Genomic DNA, 26,988 nt, shown 5'->3' on the forward strand with positions numbered 1-26,988 from the left:
TGAGAAAATGCTGGAAATTATTTTCAAATTTGTAAAATGGCCGCTATAGGGCGCCACTGCTATAAAAAAATAAGAAAATGGAGTTTTTACACAACTTTGCCTAGATAAGGGGTACTATAAATAATAGCTTCATAATCTTCAGTAAATTCTGAATATTTTTTGTTAGAACCATTTTCCTCTATCTGCCAAAATAAAGTGGCGGGGGAAGGTTAGATCTATCTTTATTTAAATATTAATAATTCCGGACTGGATGGACGGAATTCAACTAACGGGGGCTCGTTTAAAATACCGTTTCTTACTCTATATTATACCATATAAACAATAATAGTAAGCTTTTGAACGTAGATGCTAGGGGGCGCTGTCTTACAAATTAGCAAACATTGCGCGTTTTTTCAAAAAAAAATAAATGCGATGGTATATGTAATTTTAGCTGATAGTAAAGAGTAATGAAAGCTTAAAAAGTCAGTGAAAACCGCATCTTGATATCTTCTTTCAAATCGAAGATATTAGCAAAATTATATTAAATAGGAAAATATATGTAAGCCCTTAATTACCATATTTTTATAACACGGTATCAGTAGTCTTAGATTTCAGTGGTAAAATCTAAAGCTATTTCTTTTAAAAGGATCAAAACTAAAACATTCCACGACAGTTTGACAAAGTTTATAAGCATTTAAAATTGTAAGATTTTTCAAAACATACTATATTTTTAGGTTACCCTGTAGATGGTTTGTAATGAGCCAACCACTTTCTTTCATTAAAATTTAAAATTGTTCTGTTTATACATTATTACGGTATATAAAAATCATTTTTCCGTCTTTTGGATTAAAAGTGTTGAGAAGAAAACCTCATGTCCAACCGCTCCCATAAGCTCGTTCCACTGTGCGGCTGCGCGAAATAAGTAGGTTATCTGTCATACGAAGAAGCGAAGTTGCCACTGTTGCCATTTATCAAATATCTCTATATACTTTATTTCAAGTATACCTCAGGCAACGAATCGTTTTTTTAATTATTTATTAGCAGTAAGATATTTTATACATTCAAATTTAGAAATAAGGATAAAACAAAACAAAAAAGATATGTATAAAACTTTATAATTAATTCCACTTCAAATTGTGAGCAGTGTATACCATATTTATAGGACCACTTCATAAGTTGAGCAGTTAAATACGTAGTCTATCTGTCAAACACGTCAAAAGAGAGAGAAAGAAAATTTGGTCCCACCACATCAAAAGAACCGACGCACGGTGATATATTTGCTCATTTTAGCCGGCCAAAAGGTAATTTTTAAAAATTAATTTTTATGACCAACGAAAAATGTTATCTTGAAGCCCAGGAGATAAGGCATCTAAAAATAACTTGCTTTTTGCCATACAAACAGGTATTCGTATTTAGAACTAGTTCCAATTTGTCTGTCTCACAAGCAGAGTGTTTTCCGCTTAAAAATTGCTTTATTTTAAATTAATAAATTTTATTTTTTATATATTTGTTTACAAAAGTGAATATGAATTGTGATGAAGCAGGTAAATATAGACTTTTCATGTTTTAATCAAATTAATCTGGTTGGTTTTTTAAAGCTACGCCTAGTGAAAGGTATATTAACTTTTTTTGAGTCTTTTTTTTAAACGTCTAAAGTTGTTATGTGGTTCCTTGCATTTCCCGACAAAAAAACTTTGATCATTTAAAAAAAGCCTTTCCTCTTCTACAAAACATGATATTAAGTAGCAGCCAAATGCCGCCACTTTTTGAAAAAAATCTAGTTTTTAAAAACTAGCGCAGTTTATTATTTTTTGAGACGTACATCTAATACGGTATTTTTGCATTTAAGGACCTGCTGGAGATACGATCTTCACCCGAAATCAACTTTTTAATCTGACGAGTCAACAAAATTTGAAAATATTTGACGAAAAATTGGCATTTTTGCAAAATTATCTTCTTACATATGCTTTTTGTGAAGATCAAAAAAGAGAAATTAAGCACAATTTTTCACGTTTGCAAGCTGAATTTAAAAAAAGATGGATAGAATGTCAAAACAAAGTTTTGGAAATAAAAACGATGGAAACACCAGTCGCAGGTTTTTTGCCGATCCAGAAGTCTCCTCTAAAATTACCGGAATTGATATAACCCTTATTCATCGGTTTAAAGTAACTCTTGAAGTCATTTCTAGTAGCTATAGGGTGAATACACAAAAATTTGCCTGTTATGCAAGAGAGACCTCCGAACTATATGTAGCACTTTATCCTTGGCATCCAATGACACCTACTATGCACAAATTACTTGTGCATGATGTAGAGGTAATAGAATATGCCATTCTTCCCATCGGACAGCTGTCTGAGGAGGCTGCAGAAGCCAGAAATAAACATATTAGATTATATCGACAAAACTTTGCCAGAAAGTTTTCTAGAGAATCCTGTAACGTGGATATATTAAATCGTTTGCTTTTAAGTTCCGATCCATTTTTATCAATGACAAGATCACAACCAAAGAAAAAGACTAAACCTTTTCTAAAAGGAACTTTAGAATTACTTCTTCCAGATGAACCCTTGGCTAGCACAACCCTTAGAACCGAATCGTCTCCGACGAAGGTTATAGTGAAGAAAAACATTCATCAGATGAAGATTCGTGGTTTTCCTCAAGTTCGGATTAAATTTTTAGTTGTAATTTTCCTTAAGAATATATATTTTTATTAAAATCTATTTTTTCGACATTTTTGTTTTAAAAAGTTAGTGAGATCTTTGAAAACAGCAAAAAATTTGGCTCTTACATTCAATTCTGGTTAAAACCAACAAAGTTAGTTACTTCATTATCCTCAGATATTTTTGACCACCTAAACTGGGTCAATAGCTCACCGTGCGACGGTTTCTGTCGCTACTCGGCGATCTGCTTACTCTGGTATTAAGGTGTACGCGCACTGAATCGGTACCAGTCCGGCGAAGGCGGTGACTCGACTATCGTAGATAGGTAGAGGTAGGAATCTGGCCTCTACAGGCCGAAATGTTTTCGTGGACGCCGGCGCCGTCTATATGCACGATGGTCGCAGTCGCTTTTGCTGGTCGGTCCGATCCGATGCAGAGCGCGCGGAGCCTTAAGCTCCGCGCGCACTGCATCGGATCGGGCCGGCGAGAAACGGCGAAGGCGATGACTCGACTATCGTAGATAGGTAGAGGTAGGAATCTGGCCTCTACAGGCCAAAATGTTTTAGTGGACGCCGGCGCCGTCTATATGTACGATGGTCGCAGTCGCTTTTGCTGGTCGGTCCGATCCGATGCAGTGCGCGCGGAGCCTTAGGGTTCAGAACCTCGGGTAATAATAATTAAAAACATATTTTTTGTTACGTGCGAAAGACTTTTGATACTTTCTAGCGGTCGAAATCAAACTCTTCTAAATAAGTAGTGATGTTATCTCTTACTGTTACTTCTGAAGTTATTTTGAAGTTTTTATAATGTTTATTAGGAATTATTGAAGTTTAAATATGTTATTTTATTACTTAGTATAACATTGCTGAATGTGTTAGTTATATTTTTTGTATTATGTTTTTATAAGCATTTGCATCTTTAATTGAAAATGTTATTTTTTTTTTCTAATTTAGTTAAGTTGGTTTCAAGGTTGGTTGATGTTGTTTGATATTATTTTTGAGCTACCTATGTGTTTTCTTTTACCCTTGTGTTGATTATTTGTGTTCATGTTTACATTCATGTATTTACATGTTATGACTTAATAATTTGATATTATTTTCATTTGAAACTCAATTTTTAATCGATTTTACTTTTGAGAAACATCCGCTGCTTGCTAATTGACGAACTCCACAATCGTTGAACGACAATATTTTAGTACGATTCTGGAAACTCTAATTCAAAATTAATACTGTCAATTAGGCTTCAATCAGAGAAAGTCCTTTGATACTTTCTAGCGGTCGAAATCAAACTCTTAAAAAGTAGTAGAAAGTAGTTTATTTTATTTTACAAAGAAATAAGTTGGTACAATTGAATACCTATATGTATATTTAAAATTTGAGTGACAAGTGATTACTTCAAAATATTGTGGAGAAAAACTGTATAAAACTGAAAAAATGTAATCGAGTTATTCAATTTTTAAAAATGTATGTGTACAAGCAAAATATATGGGTGCAAAACAAACAAGGATGTATTTTAAACAAAACACCACATAAAAAAAGAACTATTTCTTACTTTCAAGCTTCAAGAAGCTTCCTGAATTTATTATTATATTTATTAATATAACTAACTAAACTTATGTGCAAATAAAAAGATATTAATATTGCACAGTAATAAATAAAACACAACATAAATAAAACAAAATATTTTATTAATAATAACACTTACTAAATTTTATACCTTAAAAGCTGATCAATTAACTTTAATCTTAATTTTTTAAACCAGTACCTTTTGACATTGTTTCTGCAGTACTAAAATATATTATTTACCTATGCACAGTGGTTCCCAGATAGGTCATTACTTAGAAATATTAATTTCAAAATGTTTGCATGAAACTGTTGCTAATACTTTTCTTATATTCCCCTGTAAACGATACATAATAAATAACAAAATCAAGTAAGCCTAGTGTAGCGCTTTTTTTAATAGAAATATCACATTTTTGCTACTGGTATCAAGCTGACATAAACAGTTTTCAGATAACGCCAATTAATTACTTATTTTATTAAAATTGATAAAAGCTTTTGCCTTTTCTGTAATGGTCGTTCGAAAAGAAGGTAAAAAGAACTGTTTTTTCTTTTTTGCACTTAATTAAACCTAAGTAATATTAGTTCATGGCAATTTATTTGAAGGCAACAAAAATAGTATTTTTACATTTTTGGTTGTCACTCTTTAAGACTTTTAACTACTTTCCCTTTTAAATCATCTTAAACGGCATAATAATATTTGTTGCTTAAAGTATATTGCATATAAATTAATTGCCACTGGCTGCCGCGAATTGCCGCCGGATCTTATACCGGGTGGTTAAATATTGACTTTTTGTCTTAAAATAAAAGTAACTTATTTTTTCCTCTTCGTGTCAACTTATTTCGTGGACACACTGTATATCAATTGACAATAAAATTGCATTTATAAAATGAAACACTGTCTCTTTTATTTTTTCAACATTTAAAATAAATTTGACCTCTTCAATATGAAAAAACATGGACATATTAATGTGCAAACATAATCTGTATACATTTCCGAATAGTTAGAACTTAAAATGCAAATCACACGAATTGGGCCCAATTTTTTTAATACATATTACATTAAGTTTTTATATACATTTATTTAGCATTTGTTATGAATTTACATTAAAAAAGGTGCAGTCAAGCTATATCTACATATCTAAGAGTTATGACCGCGCAGCTAATTAAGGGGAACCACTGTGCTATGGTGTGATGTTATTTTACAGGTACTTCAGTTTTTAGTACCATATACAAGATGGTATACAAACTTTACTGAAATGGTAACTTTATTTGTGTATAAAACTCTGTCTGGGCACCGAATATTAACTATAAATTGTGGTCTACAGTTAAGTTCCCTCGATTTTTCCTCCACTTAACTTCAAAAAACACAAAACACACAACTAATAACATGAACCAAAATGCAAAAGCAATTCGCAAATCGGTATTTGAATTAGTCTGACACAAAATTATAACCTATAATTTAGGAAAAGTTTGACAAGCCTTAAAAATCTTAAGTCGGGTTCATACGCATATACGTACGTATATCGTTCATCGTTGCGTCAATCCAATAATATTGAAATATGATCTGTCATTTTTGAAATAAACCAATAAAACTGGTTAAAATCGACAAGAGACCAAGCACGACGGATTAAAAAACATTAGAAACTCTTTTTAGTGAAATAAATAGATTGGTATGGACGTCATCTGCTCGTCTATCGAAATCTTACCTGAGAAAAAAAACAGAGTATAGCTGTGCAATCATTGAAGTAAATATGTAGCAAAGTACACAATTGTGTATCTTGTCTCCCCCTCCCCCTGCTGCCCATCACTATAATCCCCTCAATTTGTCCGTATCTGATATTCATTCGGCTATCCAGAATCGTGGCACGGACCTCAACCCTGACGTTGACCGAATCCCTTCCCGGTGGCGCGCTCTTCGTGGCGTTGGCAACGTTCCGGAATTAATCTGCCATGTTTCATTTTATTCCGAGCCGTTTTGGCCGGAAATCGAAGTCGTAACAATATGGCTCTTGTGTAATAATAATATGTAACGGCGCCATCTATAATAACAATGTGGTCGTTTGGAAAATTATCAGCGTTGCGCCGCGCCGAGTTCGAATCGGGGTTGTTCTGGCGGACGAACGTTCGTTAACGATAGTAGGATATTTATTTGTAATTTGAATGTGTTTCTCGTTAGGACGGAATTAAATACAGTCTAGTGCTCTTGGTAGATTAAAATACAATAGCAGACAGATATAAAAAGGTTGGAGTGATAGTTTATACATTGTGGTTTCAAAAAGCATGTGCCATCTCTCGTTGGCAGATTCCTCGCGTAAAAATAAGATTTATTTTTCATAACGACATACATCCGATTATGCTTTGTTTCGTAGGTACAGGGTGTTAAAGTCTTAATATTTTTTCGATTTATTATAATTGTCTTCCAAGTACTTTTAGCGTTTTGAATGAATTTTTGGGAATTAAAGTTACTATAAATGCGACATGTTTTAAATCTAAAAAAGTGTCAACATATTCACCAGGGACGTGCATATGGGTTACCACTAATAGTTTTCTAAAAAGAGCATGTACCGGGTGGCCAACTAAGAATGGACGCCGGCTGAATCTCAGAAACTACTTATCGTATAACTTTGGGAAAAAAATGCTATTAAGTAAATCGACCAAGAGAAATTGCTGGAAATTATTTTCAAGTTCGAAAAATGTCCGCTAGGGGGCGTTTCTCTAATAGCCAATCAGAAAACAGGGTTTTTCTCAAAAATATGCAGGTGAACAGGTATTTTAAATATTACTATTGTAATCATCGAGAAAATTGTATTTTTTTTTATATAAAGTATTTTGCTCTATCTCATAAAATAAAGTGGTGGGGGAAGGTTAAACTTGCATTTATTAAAATATGGATAACTCTGGTTTAGGTTATGCGATTTAAACAAACTAGGGCTGGTTTGGTTACGAGCTTTTCTTCCTTAATGATCTCCAGTATAAATTTTGTTTCCACACTTTTTTTCGTGGTAGCTAGAGGGCGCTGTTTGACATCATAACAGATATTGCGCTTTTGCATAAAAAATTTAAATAGGAGGCTATACTTCTCTTTAAACAGTTAAATAGTGCACAAAATTTCCAAAATATCAGCGCAAACCGTAACTTTCTATATTCTCTCTAACCGGAGATATTAAGAGAACAAATCATGTTAGGCTGCCGCTTAGGATTATATTGTCTAAAAATTATAGTAATAGGCTAGAAAACAAAAAATAATAATAATTAAAAATTGGTAAATTGGTTACGTCAAAATATCAAAACGTTTAAGTTCAGTTTTCATGCATCCGAATTTCCGGCGTTTTTTTAAAAAAAATGACGTCATAATTATTTAAACGTGTTTATGTAACATTACCATCCATCCATATAATTTTTACGAATTTCTTGATTAATTATACTTAAGTAGTTCTCAGATTAAAATGTCCGAAAGTCGGACAATCAATAATTTTGTTAAAATTTCTCGGAATTTTGTGCCGCCATATTGCTTTTAACAGAAAACGGCCAAATTTCGTATGGCCGAAAACTAGGGGTTTATTTTATGTAACGTCATTTAGTTATTAATCCAAGTTCGTCTTTGATTTGACGTCTTGTTTTTTTTTCACAATATTTTGAAATAATCACTTGTCACTCGATTTTTAAATATATTAATTTTCTGCTATGCGTTCCAATTGTACCAACTTAATTCTGTGTAAAATAAAATAAACTAATTTGAAAATAAAATGGCGGACACATCTGTCGCTGTCAAGGATCTTGTCGTTGGACAGACTATAACATCATGGGTGTTAAAGGATTAAATAATGTTTCTCTTTCTGACGACGGATATACGCTGCAAAATAAATTTCGTCCGTTGCTTAAGATATAAATTTCGTTGAGAAAAATACCTATTCCCCATTTCTATTTTCTTCTGGCAAGAACTAAAATATATCCGCGGCGTAACGCCGTATATTTTACTTTGTGCTTTTTCAATTGGGATCGGTGCCGTCGGTTTGATGGGTTTCTATTTTATCTCGCCCAGCCAACTTCGTCGATCGGCTGCTGTGCCATGCCATTTTTTCCTTTGCATACAGATTGGATATTCTTTTCATCCTTTTTTTCCATTCCTGGTTTTATGAGATCGTTTTGTTCCCGTCGTTCTCTTTGATAGGAGCAGAAACGCTTTTTGGTAACTGAAAAGCTAAATTCCGCTTTAATAGCAACGATGCTGTGAAGTTAGATTATCAGTCTATTGTGAAGTTTTCGTAAATAATTCGGAGTTTTCACACGTGTTTTACCACAGATATTATCATGAATAAAAAATGGCACTATATGCGCATATTTGAATTAAAAGATATTTTTTTTATTATATCTTACTAACAGCTATAAAGCCTAGTTCAGACACGGTTAGTAATTTAGTCGAGTAGCGAGTAATTTAGTCGTGTAGCGAGTACCCACTTACCGATTATCGTTCAGCCAAGTTTTGAAATTGAGTTTAGTAGTGCAATAGTGATGTCAAAACTGTTAAAATGGATAAGAAAAGACTTCGTACGGAATTAAATAAGGTTATAAAAAACATAATAAATATTATTTTGAAAGAAATTGAAGAAGAAATATCTGAAAAACCAAAGCGTTTATGAGTCAAAAAATGGATCAATTGAAGAGAATCGTTAGGGGCATCAATTGGTATTTTACAAGAGCTGCAATTAGAAGATTCTGCATAATACTGTAATGCAATCAGAATATCAGAAACGCGACATTTCGACAGTTTCGTCAACTAATGTACCTATAAAAAAAAGTAAGTACTTCACTAAACAATGAACTAAACACTCGTGTGCATACTTGTTTTATTGGTAGTTTAGTAGTTAGTAGAACATGGTGGGAGACTCTACCCGACCGTCAAAATAGAATCGGATGGATCCAGCCGACTAAACTACCGTATGATCGAAAAAAAATGGCGTCCAGTTGGCTTGGAAATGACGATCGATGACATTTCCCATATAATTTTATATATATAAAATGACAGCGATCTTCATTTCATAGCCATCGCTGACGCCATTTTTATTCGATCATACGGTACTGCACTAAACTACTTTACTAATTTGTACTGTCCGCACGCACTAAATTACTAAATTACTCGCTACTCGACTAAATTACTAGCCATGTCTGAACTAGGCTTAAAATTGAAGGATTTGAAGGACATGTTTGAAAAAGTGTAGTTTGAAATGTTGAAAAAGTAATAAATTAAGAAAATATCTCTTACGCTTAAAAAGAGTTTTTTACGTGTAATGCTTGATTCTGATGCATCCGTTATCCGACGATACGATGATACAATAATAATTTTATTGGTTGAATTTAAAGACTTCGATTGGTTAGAAAATTATTTAGTTTTTAAAATTATTACATTTTTATGCCTCCGTTTATCGGATATACGATTTGCTTTAAATTTAATTTAATTTTTTTCGACAGAGAAGACTTTATGAAAGCTGCTTTTTTAATATATCATTTGCTCTCCTCAACAGAGTGCTGGTAGTCTGACGCACGAAAATCAAGCTTAACAGATAATTTTTTATGTGTCCCCAAGTACCCAAGTAGCATTTTTAGGCACATTTTAGGTAATGTTTCTAATAATTGTGTCTGTTTCTTCACACAAAATGGAAATGGTAAGCCACAAATAGGAAACATTTTCGAAACATACATATTTTATATGGCTTTATTACATGTGTTTCAAATGTGATGGCACTAGCCGTTTCCTCAGATGTTTCGACGCGGAATCAAAACTGTTAGAAGAAATGTTTCGAGACATTTCCTGCAATGTGTGTCCAAGATGTTCCCGTTTTCAGCAGCCACTGTTTCTAAATATGAAGAAACGAAATACCTAACTAAAATTGTCTATGTCTGTGTGTGGATTTCAAAATGAAAACAACCATCAACAATGTCGACCTCTGCCATAATTTCTTTGTCTTAAAACTTTTGTTTATAGGTTTTCGCACAAAAAATGTCTGGAAAAAGTAAATTCATCGTTTAATTTAATAATGTACTTTCATATTTTTAATGCCCTTTCTACTCGTATACAGGATGTCCCAGGCTAAGCGTGCATTAGAAGTTTCTAGAGAACCACAATATCTCGATCGGAGATTTTTTGCATATCATTGTTCTACAACGAGATCTATCGATTAAAAATATTTTCAATATGGCGCCACTTCCGGAAATACCGGAAGTTGACAGCAACTTTTTTATTTTAAATGGATAGGGTAACGGGTACAGTCATTGGCCACTTAAGCAATGCTTGTTTGATTAATAGTTTAAAATAAATCTTCATCTTAAAAAATTCAAACTTTATTTGTTTTACAACATGCCTCATTTATTAAGGTACAAGTAGAAATAAAAAAAATAGGTAAAACATTATTTTAAAAAACGTTATTAAAAGAAAACTGGAAAGTTTACCAAATACACAGTCATTGGCCATTATTTTTAGCAATTGGCCACTGAGATCATAGATATTGGCCACCAGGTAAATACGTATATCTAAATGCATATAATGTACTTAAATCGTAGAAAAGATTTTCGTTTAACTAATACTAATTAAGTCTTTTTAATCATGTTTTCTTTAGACTCTTTTTTTAGATTCTGTTTTTTTATGCGTTCTTCCTTCCGCCTCGTCTTTTCCTTCAGTTCATATTCCTTTCTTTCTATTTTTGCCTTTTCGACATTTTTTCGAACCGTTGATGTTAAAACAAATGGATGTTTTTCATTTTGTCTCTTGCCCTTCCTTTCTGGCGTCTTTGGCCAGAAAAAATATTTGCTTAAGGATGTATTTGCTTCACTTAATTCGAACGAACATGTTGGTTTTTCAATATCTGCAATAACGTCTAAATTATGGATGCTACTTATATTACTGGTACTAGATGGAATTTCATCCATTACGACATTCGGAACTATTTTTCCATTCAGTTCTTCTTCTAAAACTATGGGAATGTCCTCAAGTTCAATAATCTGATTTAAATTTTCTTCAAGTGTATTAGGGATTATTATTTCTTGATTATTTTTATTTTTTGTTTCGGTTTTTCCTTTTTCTATAAAAATATTGTATATGTTAAAAAGCGTTCGAAGTTCTTCAGTGGGATTTTCTTCTAGGTCAAAATTCTGTAATAATTTAATTTTTTCTAAACCAACAACTGAAGAAAATTCTGTAAATGTTATTGACGTTAGCTCTAATTGATCTAGTTTATTAATTTTGATATTTTTCTGTTTTCCTGTACATTTAGAAAAATCTATTGCATCGGTGTTCCAAGGGAAAAGACCACATGCCCTAAATCCATTTTTGATAACATCACCTTTCAATTCGGCTTAAGCCGTTGAAAGTAAAGGAGCAAAATTTTCTTTTGTTACTACGCTCTTTGGATAATCTCTATGGAATTTTTGCACTGCTTTACTCCAATAAACTTTTAACGGTTTAAATGCCGATACATCTGCCGGTTGCATGATTCTAGTGGAATTTGGATATAATGCGATAAGAAAAATACCCAGTCTGGAACAAAGTTGGCTAGTTTGGTATGTAAGATGCGTTACGTGACCATCGACAAACAAAATTATTGGAAACGGAGTGCCTTTTTCCACTAAAGATTTATAGAGGACATTCCCGATGTATTCATAAAAGTTTTCATTTTTCATCCACCCATTATCGCTACACCCTACACCCCATTCTCCAGGAAAAGAATTAGATACTTGTGCAGGTAGTCTTTTATAAGGAAAAATGATCATTGGTGGAGTTACTTCACGTGCTGCCGAAAAGGTAAACATAACAGTTAAACTAAATTTAGAATTATGTTCTATTTGATACACATTTCTTGAGCCCCTAGCAGCTAAAACACGCTTATTTTGCGGACATAGCAGAAAACAAGTTTCATCTCGTTGAATACTTGGGATGGGTCTTGTAAATGCTATCGTATCCTTTCTCAACCAAGTAGGTTTCAATGTCGGTAAACCATTTGCGTATATCACTTTCGGAAACATTGGAACTAGCTGCTGTAATAGCTTCGGGGGTTCTTAATGTAATATCTGGGTGTCTTCTAAGAAATGCTCTAAACCAACCTCTTCCTGGTTTGTTTCCAAGAAAAGGTACATTTGGTCGTGGATTTTCGTCCAAGAACTGCTTGACGCTAAGCTGAACATCTTCTACATGCAGTGGGAAACCTTTTGTTTGGCTTGTTTTAATCCAGTCCTTAACAATATTTTCCTCTTCATGGGAGAGCACTGGAGCTGGACCAGGCGTCGTTTTGTTATTAAATTTTCCACTCGATCGAAATTGCAGAGTTGATCTAGGAACACGAAATTGCACCGCTGCTTTCCTTTCGCTTGATCCTTCAGCAATTGCTTGCAAAGCTTTGGTAATGTCTCCCTCGTCGTATTTTTTTTCGTAAATCTCGGATTTTGCAACTTTCGAAGAATGGCATGGCTAAAAATGAGTAAAGGAAAAGGGTAATTATATAACGGTCGTGCATACATTTATTATAAAAATGAAATGTTTTTTATCTTTAATTATATTAAATAATTTTATTCTTGGTATGGTAGGTATAGTTATTGGCCACCTTAAAGCTACAATGATTGGCCATGGCCAATAATTGTTAAATAGACATTTTCAGCCAACCTGCTTAAACAATTCGAAAAATAAGGATTTAAACTTGATAAAAATAACGATTTCCTAAATATTATTTTTTTGAAGCTAGGCACAGTCATTAGCCAGGTGGCCAATAACTGTCGCTAGTCCAATTTATTCGTTAGGGTTATTGGCCAGTTAAAAATTTGGGGTAAATTTCATTAACCTGACATTAAAAGAGTTAAAAATAAACTACTAAAGCATATCCTCAAAGCAAAAACCATATACAATAAATGAATAATAAATTATACTCAATAAATACATACCTTTGCAAGATCCCTACACACCATGCAATCACTAAGAATAGCACCGAATTCTCTAGAAAAATACAACGTTATATTGAACCGCCTATTTTGCATTTGCTACTGCTGAGATGACACATTCAAAATATAGATTTGTTTACACACTGTTGCCATGATTTACTAAAATTGAAATTACTTCTGAATTTTTCTCCAGTTTCTTAAAAAAGTTAATTTTATTCCAAGTGGCCAATCACTATCGCCTGGCCAACCACTGTACCCGTTACCCTACCCCCATTTTTTATTACATATTTAAATGATCTGTCAAATTTTTGAATTTTGATATTAAACACTCTATACTTAACATTAACCGTTTTTGAGAAAAAAAATATTTAAAATTTTTGAAGGAAAAAAACTACCTGTCAAAAATATGTGTAGAGCCTAAACGTCAACTAATAATTTATTTCACTAATAATAATATATTTTCGTACTTTTGCGCTTAGGCGTAAAAGTGCTTTACTTTTATGCCTAGGCGTTAAAATGACTTTTATATATTGTCAATCATGTCACAAAAAATAATACTTTCGTGACGTTTGCAGAATAAAAGAAATTAATATGGACAGCAAAGTGGGGAAGTATCAGCTAAGATTATAAATATATCTTTCTAAAAAAAACAAGGGAAGAAATAAAAGGAAGGAAATAAACACAATACATATGTCACAAACCAGCTGAGTTATAACTACACAGCGGTGACTTTATCGCTCCCGCCAGCCTAATATTTTCAACCCCTCCTGAATTTTTTATTACGCCTACTAAAAGATGTTAACTTTATCACCTCGTTTTCCGAACTTGCCCAGCACTTCCCTGTACCCGAGTTGCTCCAACTCAATCTGGATAAACTCCGAGAATTTCCCGTCTTACCCATGGTTCTTGCGTCTCTTTATCCCCAAAGTTCCATCTCTGGCATGTAATTTAGAATCAAGTTGGGCGACGAGATGATGGCCCGAGGGCTGCTAAGTTTTAATTAGCTTTTTATGGCTGCAGACGGAATTTTTAACTTGTCTCCACCCATCTACCGTAAGGTTTGGGATATTTCAGCGAAAACCGTGTCTCCAATCTATTTTTTTTTTACTTTCTTTTTTTTTTCTTTTATTTTTGTAAGTAATATACCCAGTGAATTTATTTACTAATACCCAGTATTAAATTTAATTCCAATTAAAGTCCTATCATGGCTAAATCTTATAACTCTGCCCGATACTGATAACAATAACATTTATTGTACGGCGCGTGTCATTTTCCCACATGGGTCACCAATATATTCCGCAAAAAAAGTCGCTCGCTTCATATCAAAAAAAGTCGCTCGCTTCATATCAAATTCTTTTTGAAATGTCACAAGAGTATTAATTTTTGTCATTTAAACGCCTAGGCATAAAAATAAAGCACTTTTACACCTAAGCACAAAAGTGCAAGATATATTATTAAAAGATATTAAGCGTCAATTTCAACGAGTGTACAAATTGTTACTCGATTACTTACAAGGTATTACTTTTTATATTATTTGCAATGTTTGAAATTAATTAAAAAAATATTTGTAATGTTCGAAAAAATATAGTATATTCTACTCGGAGTAAAAATGTACTGTTTTGCCTCCCTGTTTATGCTAGTCTGTCAAACGTTCAACCTCATTAAAAAAAGTAATTTTTAGTAATTTTTACTCCCACCAATAGATTATTGTTCGGAAATAGTCTTAAGTCGAGAATGAAATTAGTATTATCTATTTGGTAGATATTTGGAAAGAACTAGAAGATAAATTTATGAAGGCAGAAGTTATCTTCTGCAATCTCTGTAGCTGTATCTCAATCTACAGCTGTTTCAAAAAAGATATAAAACAGAATATTTTCTGACAACGATTTGAAGATATTATAGTCTAACATCAAAAGGTTGCGAATGAAATGTATTCGAACAGCGTTTTTTTATCACTTATACTATCAAGGCTATCACTTACTATATATTTGTCAAAATAAATATCTACCCTTTAGAAATCTAATGGATTCACATGAAATTACTTCAAAAATCGGTTCAACATTTTAATTGATGAATATATTATGTAGTAGGTATGTACATATATGTGATTTATTAAAAGCACTTAAACGTTACAATAACAAGTGTAACATTTTATTTAATGAATTCTATATATTTTCTTATAGGGTATATCTGTTATAGAAATATTTTTATAGGTTTCTAGAACATTTTTATAAGTTTCACAGTTATTTTTCGATTTATTGTAAATTTTTAAAAAAGTTGATTTTTTGATTTAAATCACATGATTAAAATTACAAAATCACTTGATTTAAATCATGATTTAAATCATTTGATTTAAATCATGCCAACCCTGTTTTTAAGCTACTAGCTATACTATCAAGGCTATCACTTACTATATATTTGTCAAAATAAATATCTTCCCTTTAGAAATCTAATGGATTCACATGAAATTACTTCAAAAATCGTACCCACATTACACTGATAATTGATGAATATATTATGTAGTAGATAGGTACATATATGTGTTATACAAATCATTTTTTATATAGTTTTATAACATTTACAATTATTTTTCGATTTATTAAAAGTACTTAAACGTTACAATAGCAAGTGTAACATTTTATTTAATGAATAGATATAGGGATATCTGTTATATAAATATTTTTATAGTTTTCTAGGACACATTTTTATAACTTTCACAGTTATTTTTGGATTTATTGTAAAGTTTTAAAAAAGTTGATTTTTTGATTTAAATCACATGATTAAAATTAAAGAAATCACTTGATTTAAATCACGATTTAAATCATGATTTAAATCATGCCAACCCTGTTTTTAAGCGTAAAGATAGTTTTTTAGGTGCAACAAATAGTTTTTTACGTGTAACAAATAGTTTTTTACACGTAATAATTTGATTCACTTTCACAAAATTTGTATTAAAATATCAATATTTTTGATAAACACGTGGACTGCTCACAGATACACGTCGAGTCACTGCGTATTTCTAAACCGTATGCTTTCCTTACCACTGTTTCGATCGTTACCATTTTTCGTCACTGAGCTCGTTGAATTTGACACTTCAAGACAGTTTCATAATATATTTCCGTACTTTTGTGCTTAGGCGTAAAAGTGCTTTAATTTTATGCCCAGACGTTAAAATGACTTTTTTATATTGTCATTCACGTCATAAAAATTAATACTTTTGTGACGTTTGAAACCACTGAAAGAGAAATCTAAAAGTAAAAAGCTATTTTTGCAATACAGGATGGTCCGAACCGTATTCCGGAAACTTCAACAGCATATTCTGCAGATAAAAATAAGCAAAAAAGTTATAAATGTATGCTAAAAAAGTTATAAAAGGTATAAATGTATGCCCTAAAATGCTTAGCTTCGGATATAGAGGGTGTAGAAGTTTTATTTTTATTTCGATTTTTTCCAAATAATTTCTGAAGTAACGCCAAGATTTGCATAAAAATTGGTTTGGTTTGGGAGTTATTTGACATGAGAGATTATATTTTTATACTAATATGACCCCTACTTGTAGAAGGCGTCACCTACATATGTTTAACTGGTTTGAAGACTACAGACGAAAAGTTGCTACTCTTCAAATCATATTGACATCAAAATCAAATATATCATGTCAAAAAACTCCCAGCCACCAATTTTCATCCAAATATTGACATTACTTCAAAAATTAATTGGAAAAAATCGAAATAAAAATGAAACTTCTACACCCTGTATCTCCGAAACTAAGCATTTTAGAACATACGAACTTATTTACTTATTTTTATGCTGCCGAAGTTTCCGGAATACAGTTTGGACAACCCTGTATATTCCACTGCAATAATAGTACCCATACAGAGACTGAATATTATCAAATTCGTAACCAGAAAATGACAGTTTCTACTTAAATTTAAAATGTCAGTACTATAATATTATCTAGCCTTTATAAACTTGCAGAGACTGGGATATTGTAATAAAAAGACAGTTTATAGAGGATTTCAACATCGAGTTTTTAAAAGGCACTTTCAAACTTCAAGTTTTATGGTAAAATGCAAGTAAAAGAACAAACATTTTTATACGCTGAACACAAATAAGACGTCTAAAAAACGACTTTATTAAATACAAACCTAACCCTACAAACCAATAATAAATAACCTCATTATCTTATAGTATTTGAGTTACATTTCATAGAATTAATGAAATGTAACACTCAAATTGAAATGAGTGATGACGCGACACGAAAAAAACATACAAAATACAAAGGCACTGGCCATTACAATTATTTAATCTAATTCCCCATCAAATTAAATTAATTCCACATAAAAACAAACATTTGTATTTTCTGTATGAAAAGAAAATATTAATTTATTTTATAACCAGCGCAGCGTTGAAATTATTTCCCTCTAATTTAATGAATAAATAATAAATATAATTAAAATGTGTAGGAAATGAAATTGATTGGGCTTCTATATTTGAAGCCACACGGAATATTTGTGGCTAAAACGAACAAGTAGATATACCGCAATATACGGAAAATTGAAATATTCATTAGATACTGTGAAAAATAAATCAGTTAAAACATTTTACTATACAGGGTCCAGAAATAGTGCGTCGTGCGTATCTCCTAGAATAAAAAACTTGCGCAATTTGTTTAAGTGCAAATCTAAAGTATGTACTAGAATGTATTTCAGGATAATATTTTAACTTCTATAGGGTGGCTCCTGTGAGTGTATAGGGATGATTTTTTTTATAGGAACACCCTGTATATTATAAATTATTGAATTTTTGGCTTCTTTTAAGATCGCCTTACATAATGGTAAGATATGAGTAAATATATTTCGATAGGTTCAGAGCAAAGACATTATAAAGATAGACCGAACATCTCATTCATAAATACTCGTTGGTAGTGTATCAAACATTCCAATGTGTCAAACAAGGAAGAAGAGACAGAGAAGTCTAAAATTTCCGACCCCGGCAACTAGGCGCATTTGGGATTGTTCTAATGGCCAGTGGCGTATCGTTTTTTGGAACGAATTTAATTAGTAAACTAAAAGTAAATTAATTAGTAAAATTTTTACTCCATATTAATATATTACATTAACACTTTTTCGTCAGATGAGTTTTGTTATAAGGTCTAATATAATAATACAATTAATATCCCACATATACTTATGTTGACAAGTTAGTAGTTTTCGAAAATCGCTCCAACGTCGATTTTCAATTTAAACTTTCCTATATAAACTTTCAGTTACTTTTGAATATTTACAGGGTGACTCAGGCTTCCAAAACAGTTCTATATTAGGTTTGTGGTTGGTGACTTTTCTTTCAATTTTTTTTCAGAATATGGAGGCATTTAGGCATATTTTAGACATTTTTGTAAACATAGGTGGCCGGAACATATTTTCAAACCAAAGTTGTAGATTTGCGATTAAATTTCCATTCCAGAAATACCTAGGGTTGCCACTTGTCCTTTTTTGATAAGGACAGTCCTTTTTTGGAATAACTTGTCCTTTTAACTTTTTTTGACTTAAAAAGTCATTTTTATTTACGTATTTTCCCTGAGAAAATTACCTACAGCAAACAGAAATATTCTTTTCGCCCAAATTTAATTAGGAATGTTATAAAACTTAACTTATAAATAATTTTTTCTTGTTTAGAATAGGCAACATTATTTAGAACTTCCCGTTTAATCTCAAATGATAGTTTAGGTTTTAGTTTTACCTTTTTTTTATCTTAAAAGAACTTTTTCAAAATTAGTACCCATTAGTAACGATTTAGTTAGTTCGCAATCGATAGCTTCCTGTGAAGTACTGTGTAATAGTTGTTTAATCTTGTATTATTAATAACTTCCTATACCTAAAATCAATATTTAATGAGAAAATTGTGTTTTTTTTTGAAAAATAAGACAAGATTTGACTTTCGGTCTTCTTCTTATATTATGATGGCTCTGATACGAGGCAATTGCCTTTTAGTCTCGCAATAGAAGGCATTTATCATTAAAAGTATCAAATCTGTGTGCTACAGTATGGGATTTCTGTCGCATAATAATAAGTACCTATTACGTTTATTTACAAATCCTTTACTTTTAAAGGTAGCTTCATCAGATAATCAAATTTTAGTTAAATGTCCTAATCTTCATGAACTGTATTAAGCATATGTATTGCGGTTTGAATCACCCTGTATGTTGACAAAAATATTTTGAAAATGTGCGTTACAATGGCCCCCATCTTATGTAAAAAAAAGAAATAAAAATCAAAAACCAAAAACGTAATAGGTAAAAAGCTTTTTTGGAGGCCTGGGTCACTCTCTATATAGGTATGTATAAAACTAGTAGCCTAAGAATTATTTACAGTTCGTCCCATTCTAAAAAAAGTTAAACACACCGTACAAATAACTCTAGGAAGATGTATTTGTACGGTGGTAAAAATTGTCTAAACAAGGCCGAAGGGGCAGATATAATAAAGCAATAAAATGTAAAAAAGGTCGGGTAAACACCTTTGTTTATTTGTTGAGCAAAATTCCTTTAGAATATCGTATATAATGACTAAAATACGACGCAATTTTAAGAAAAAAATGTCACTTTCTGGCTTATAATAAAGTTTCAAATGTAACGTTTATATTCAAATTTGTTATGATCTACATCAGTTAGGTAGTAATTGAGACGAATTATAATCCAATTACCGGCTACTACGTTCTTTTTTTAAGAGATCAAAATTCAACAAATATAATTAGAAATTATTTTAATTGTGAGAGGCTCCCTTGTGGGACGCCTATGTACGATTACGGCGCGGCGGAAACAATACCTACCTGTGAAAAGACAAATTCGGGTAATTTGAGCTTATTTGTCCACACATTTGACACTGTCGTACCATATTGAAAATTCGCAGATTCAAAAGTACATTAAACAAAAACAAAAACTACTGAAAAACACTGAAAAGTTCACTTCGGACTTGATTCCAACTTCAAACACACCGTAAGCTAAACGTAGTACGCTGACCATGGGCAGCGTTGTGACAAGGGCAAAAATTTTTGTACTATAAATGGTATCGAAATTGTACTTTTTTAAGCGGAATAGTACATTTTTGGTGCAAAAATGTGGGGTCATGTGATCTCTCTATTTACCTTTTTACCAAGTTTTGGTACGTAGGGTGCATCCACACTATCCTAAAACAGCGGAATTGACAGATAAAATTTCTGACAGATGAATTTTTCAGCCAATAGAATTGCTGGAAATCGTGTGACGACTTTTTCTGTCATCACTCAAACAGAAAGAAAAAGGTATCCGTTGCTCAGGGTTAGAGGAGAGCTGGGTTCGTAGGTAAGACTTGTGACCTGTGGTGACTTAATAATGTTGTTAAATAATAAAATAAAAGTAATAATGTATAGGCTGCAAAGATTCTAAAATTGATGTTAAGTATTCAAATAGTAATGGTCAAAGACAGTAAAAAGGGCGCCACTACTTACTTTGGGTATGAAAAGGTAAAGTAAGAAACCAGTAAGAAAATTTGATCATGAAATAGCTAAAATAAAATAATCAACAGCAATAAGGGTCTATTATGTTCATCAAGAATAAAAGTCAGATATAACTATCCTACGTTGAACATTATTTAAAACGAACACAATTATCAATCAGTTTAAACCCAGTTTCAATTATCCTGTAATGAAATCGTTAGTTACTTTAAGTAAACTCAAATTTAGTTAAAGTTCTCTCCAGTATACTATACTACGTAATATATAAACAGGTGAAAATTTATGTAAAGTACCAATGATGATGTTTCGAAACAAGTCGTGTACAATAACATTCAAAAATGAATCCGTGTTAGCGATTCTCACATAAAAAGATCATACTCGAAGTAAAACGTACCGTTAAGGACAAAGCATGACTTATAATGTTAACTAAAAGGTAAATTTTGACTATAATATATGGAATAAATGACAACAATTTACAGAGATATTCAAAATATTATCTCAAAGTAAAAAAATTTTAGGGAATACCTTGTGTGTTGAACTTAGAACTTATCTGTATTTTTTTTTTTTTTTATTTTCTGACGTAGTGAACAGGTAGGCAGGCAGTCTCAGACTAACGGAAGTGGATGTAGACTCTTCGATAGTAGCAGGAGTCTCGATATATCAGTAGAATAAATGTAGAGTCATAAATACTGTCTCAAAAGTGGTTACTCATATGCCAATATTTATACGTCAATTTCTTTATACGCCAGTTACTCTATAAAAAACTCTCAGAACAGTCACCGAATACCAAAAAATAACTTACGGTCTGAAAATCAGCTGTACACCTTCCAAAAATATAGCCAAACTATATGCTGATCCAAACCAGTAATGCACAATCAAACATTATCAAAATAAATAAAAAACGGGAATAACTGAAATAAAATTTAAGTTAGACATGGCGATACAAAATGGTAGATACACTTACACTGCTGATCTTATTCCAGGAAAAGGCCAAAAAACACGAACTAGGCTCTGAACAGTATATTTTTACAGGATTTCAAATCTCCACTTTTGGATACCCGTGCCTTTACTGTTAGGAAAGTGTTTCAGAAAGCCCTTTTCTCTGAGATTCGTCGGACGCTGAACCACGCGTCTTTTTCTGATCTCAATCTCTCGGAAAAAGCCTCCTTCGCAAAAAACGGAAATCTTCGAATTGACAGGTCATATGACCAAAGGCAATTAAGTGAACTCTATCGTCTATACTGAATGAAACTTGTTTTTATGGAAAGGAACCGCTACCTGTACTGAATGAAGTTTAACATCTAGCGAATAGATGGCGCCAGCAATATTAAAATTTGGAATTTTATAAAAGAAAATAAAACGCTACACTGCCCCCCCTCCAAAAAAAAAAGAAAGGCCCTCAAAGAGGACTTTCGCCCAAACACCACATAGGAAAACTAAACTAAGTTTGTACATAGGGTTTTGGATTTTCAAATGAAAATTTGGTGGATGATAACTTCGTGTATACACGTCCATAAAGGAGTCACTATTGGTAAGTCGCAATCGGTATGTCAAATCAGTGAGATTACACAATCGGGAAAGTCAAATCACCATATAATCCAAATAAAAACATTCATATAAACTATATATGAAAACTAAAACTAAATCTAAACCTAAAAGTATGGGATAGGAAAAGAAAGAAAGAAAGAATCCCATGGAAGCGCAGATGTTCCTGAAGAAATCCTCAAGCTGATTGTCCGTACTCAACCCACCTAGTGTGAGGCAACGAAAGATTCACAAATCGCGTGTAATCAGTCATGCGACCCCTCACACCCAAGGAAGCGGAGAACAAAACAAACAACAAAAGAACCTCAACAAAAGCCATGCTACGGATCACTATAAGAGGTAAGTTTGGCGTGACCAAAACAAACTACCTTCGCCACAACCTGTGTGCTCACCGGTTAACCATTCAAGGTAACTCACCTGTATGAGAAAAAGAAAGGAAAATAACAATAGAAATCACAATAGATAAACATATAAAGGAAGAGAGAAAAGATTGTCACGAATGACCCAAAATATCCGTAACATAGGATTCCAGCCTATGAAACGCTATTGCAAATATGGAAAGAAAATCACAATCATACCCAATACACAGTAAACTTACGAAGTTATGAGGTCAGCTATGTCTCACCATTAGGTTGCAATCAGAATCATAACAACTTTTCGTTTTGTCACGAAGTCGTGTTCTCAAAATACAAGAATTGCTTAAATTTCAGATTCTTGTGAACTGAATGTCATAGAATGGAGCAAATGGCACAAAACCATATGAGTGATTAACAGAATTACCATCCCACAAAATATTTACTCAAAATTAGGTAATCTGTAGAATACTCGGAAAAAGAAAAATACTGCTATATGCTCGCATTTCTAAATAGAAATACTATATTATACTGAAAATATACGCAAAAAAACTAAATAACACAATAGTTATGCTGATTCGCGACAAATCCGTAAAAACGATAAGCGAATTGTTGTATAACTTTTTAATATAAACTAAAAAAACTAAAATATAATCTATGTATCCTTTAGACTAAACCCTAAAAAGGAATCGGACATAATAGATTATTTAAATTACTGTGACGTAGTAGAGACATTTCCTGTATCATCGTCGTCAATCATGTGACCTTGGTATGGTTTAAGATCTTTTATATGCCAGCGGCCTGCGTTATTACCATCCTCGTCTACTAAAACATAAACTAAATTCGAAATTTTCTTTCGTACTGAAGATAAAACAAAACGAGGGGCTAACTTGGCTGAAAAGTTAACACCAGCATTTGATAAGACCTTATTACGTCTCCAAACCAAATCACCAACCTGAAAAGATAGATCACGTCTACGCAAATTATAAGACTTTGAGTTTCTTTCGTAAGCAGCATGAAGTTTCTTACGGACTTCGCTAAAGACACTATAAAGATTTTTGAGTTCTGAAGCGTAAGAGTTGCGATCGCCAGGCATAATTTCAAAATCTTCAGAGAACTTAACTTGACCATAATAATTACCAGAGATGGGAATATGCCTACCGAAAACTAAAAACGAAGGAGAAAAACCTGTGACCTCATGTTTAGAAGTGTTTAAAGCAAACTGAATATTAGAGAGTTGAACATCCCAATCTGTATGTTGTTTAACATAAGTTCTAATAGCTGTTCCTATTGTTTTATTCATTCGCTCAACAAAGTTACATTGAGGAGAATACACAGCATTATACCAGATCTTCTGAACTTGATATTTCTTTGCTAAATCTCTGAACTCTTTAGCAACAAACTGAGGACCATTATCACAAATTATATATTGAGGTACTCCATAAGTAAGGAAAACTTCACTCTCAAGATACTTCACAACATACGGAGATTTTGATGAACGTAACGGACACAGAAGAACATACTTCGAAAACCAATCGCCAACAACTAAAAGCCACTTATGACCCTTTTTTGATCTAGGAAAAGGACCCATAAGATCTAAAGCGATTGTCTGAAAAGGCATATTAACTTGTTTTTCTCTTCCCATCCTACCTAACGGCATAGTATTTGAAGATTTCTGAGCTCCACAAACACGACAACTCCTAACAAATTTAAGAACATCGGCTCTCATCTTGGGCCAGTAAAATTGTTCTTGAAGTCTTGATAAAGTCTTATAGAAACCCAAATGCGAACAAGTTGGCGGATTATGACATGATTCGATAATATTACGACGTTGAGGACGTGGAACAACCTTCTTCCATTCTTGAAGATTTGATGAAAATGGTAGCTGTACCGGAATAAACTTAAAAAGAAAACCATCTTCAACTTTCCACTGTGGAAATGAACTAGGCGAAGCTAAAATCTTTCGCTTCATTGTCTCATACCATGCATCAGTATGATCTAAATCTATATTCAAAATAGAAATTTGTGGACATACAAAGGAATCATTATCTGAAATATCTGAAGGAGAATCATCGCCAGGTATTCTACTAAGAAAATCAGGAACTACGTTATGTGAACCTTTACGATGAACTAAATCAAAAGTAAACTGTCTAAGTCTGACAGCCCATCTAGCAAGACGACCAGTAGGATTCTGTAATTTATTAAGCCACAAAAGAGAGTAATGATCTGTACAAACGGTAAAACGTACGCCATCAATCCAAGGACGAAATTTTTCCAAACTAAAAATAACAGCTAAGCATTCTCGCTCAGTTACACTATAATTCCGCTCGGATCTAGTAAGAGATCTGCTAGCATAAGAAATTACACGGTCTTCGTCATTAATTTTTTGTAGAAGAACTCCACCAAGACCGGTGTTAGATGCATCTGTTTCTATAATAAAGGGTTTAGAAAAATCCGGCTGGGACAAAATTGGAGCAGAAACCAGAAGTTGTTTAATTTTCAAAAAAGAATCTTCAGCGGCAGGACTCCACTGAATTCCTTGACCTTTCTTTTTACCTTTTAACAAATCATTAATGGGTGAAACTAATGTCGAAAAATTTCTTATAAAACGACGGTACCAACTACACAAACCTATAAATCGTTTAATTTCAGTCGTCGTGGTAGGGCGAGGAAAGTTTAACATTGCTGAAATTTTTTCTGGATCAGTTCTTAATGAATTAGAGCCAACAATATATCCAAGAAATTTTAAAGATTTCTTGAAAAACTCACACTTCTTTATATTTATAGTTAAGTTAGCATCTTTTAACTTGTCTCTAACTTCAGAAAGCAATTTGGTATGTTCCTCAAAACTGGGTGAACATATGATTATATCATCCAAATAGCAAAAAATGTGTGGTTCATAACGTGGTCCAAAAATAGCATCAACAAGTCTTTGTTGTGTCTGAGCGGCATTGCACAAACCAAATGGCACCGTAGTGAATTGAAATTGACCTCTACCAACTATACTGAAAGCAGTTTTTGGTTTTGAATCCTCTGATAATGGAATTTGCCAGAAACTTTTACGCAAATCTATACTCGAAATATACGTAGCTCCACGAAGAGAGTTTAAAATTCTATCTATATTTGGCATAGGGTAGGAGTCATACTTTGTAACCTGATTTAAAGATCGACCATCGAAACAAAAACGAAATTCACCAGTTGGTTTTTTAACTAAAAGCACTGGGGAACACCACGGACTATTAGAAGGTTCCACAACACCAAGTTTAAGCATATCATTTAATTCCTCATTTAAGATTTTTGACATATAAGGTGACATTAAAAAAGGTTTTTGACGAAATGGTTTGGCATCACCAGTGTCAATTGACATAGTAATTTTATCGGTACGACCAAGACCATGATCACTGTTAATACTGTCAAAAGAGTTAATAAGAAGTTCAGCTGGTTTTCTCTGATTTGGTGTTAAATCATCAAGGGTACACAACATATTTACTGCATGAGTGTTATAGGGAAATGAAGAAAACTTTGGCTGAGATCTAGAGTTGACTTCCCACCAATTCTTCTTAAGATCTTCCATAAGATCAAACCGCAAGATAAAATCACAACCAAAAATAAAACTATGAGGCAATGAAGGTACTACAATAGCACTGATAACTTGACATGAACCATCAACGACTAAAGGTAGATCGACTACACCAACTATTTTCTTTTCAGTATTGTCTGCAGTACTAATTGACAAATGAGTTGGTTCCCTAATATTCAAATTTAGATTCTCAATAACAGGAATACCAGCAGCTCCAATAACTGTAGATGTACTTCCAAAATCTAAAAGACCACAAATTTCAACGCCAAGAATTTCTACTAAAATATAAGGTCTGTTATCAGATACCTTAGGACAAAAAAGAGGAGAAACTTTATGATTGGTAGTGGTGGATCTATAAAAATTTTTAACACATAATAACCACTTTTTCCAATCAGATTCTGAAAATAAATTTCTGGGTTTGAATTTTTTTTGAACTACATGACCAGAAACACGAGTTCGTCCGATTAGTTTTTTGAACATTTTGGACACGCCGGTGATTTAACCCCTAAATTACCACATTTAAAACAAAAAACCCTACGTTTCTGTCGACAATCATGAAACGTATGATTCGGACCAGAACAATTCCAACAAACTAAACGCGAAGCTGTTTCCTTACCTGAATTTTCTACAGATCGGGGCATACTCGAAGTATTTACCATATCAGGGTCAGAAGACGACGACGCTACAGCAGAACAAGGAGACCTAGCAGTAGTATTTTTATTTTTGTTCTGAGCATTTACATTCTTAGATTTTTTACTAAACTGTACGCGACGAGAATCAAACGAGCTAGAATCAGGAGTGGTATTTAATTCAGAAACATTTAAATTTCTAGAATGTTTTTCATTCTGATGTTTAGCATTTTCTAATTTTCTACACAAATTAGACAGTTCAGACACAGATAA

General features: G+C 32.7%; 1 protein-coding gene across 3 annotated transcripts in view; it reads left to right on the forward strand.

The window, feature by feature from the left end:
• The first annotated feature begins 1,260 nt into the window (after positions 1 to 1,260).
• LOC115874681 overlaps positions 1,261 to 26,988 on the forward strand; it is a 53,103-nt gene continuing 27,375 nt past the window's right edge. Inside the window, exon 1 of one of the 3 annotated variants that reach the window (XM_030889901.1) lies at positions 1,261 to 1,280. Coding sequence is in view for 1 of the 3 variants with exons in the window: in XM_030889902.1 (XP_030745762.1) it covers positions 1,505 to 1,523 (19 nt within the window). In the remaining 2 variants the exon portion in view is untranslated. Of the gene's footprint in view, positions 1,281 to 1,325; positions 1,524 to 26,988 lie in introns of those variants that run through there. The other 2 variants (XM_030889900.1, XM_030889902.1) reach the window with 2 other exon arrangements.

This window comes from Sitophilus oryzae, unplaced genomic scaffold (assembly GCF_002938485.1).
Source record: "Sitophilus oryzae breed Bouriz unplaced genomic scaffold, Soryzae_2.0 scaffold_1297_pilon_pilon, whole genome shotgun sequence".
Lineage (NCBI taxonomy): Eukaryota > Metazoa > Arthropoda > Insecta > Coleoptera > Curculionidae > Sitophilus > Sitophilus oryzae.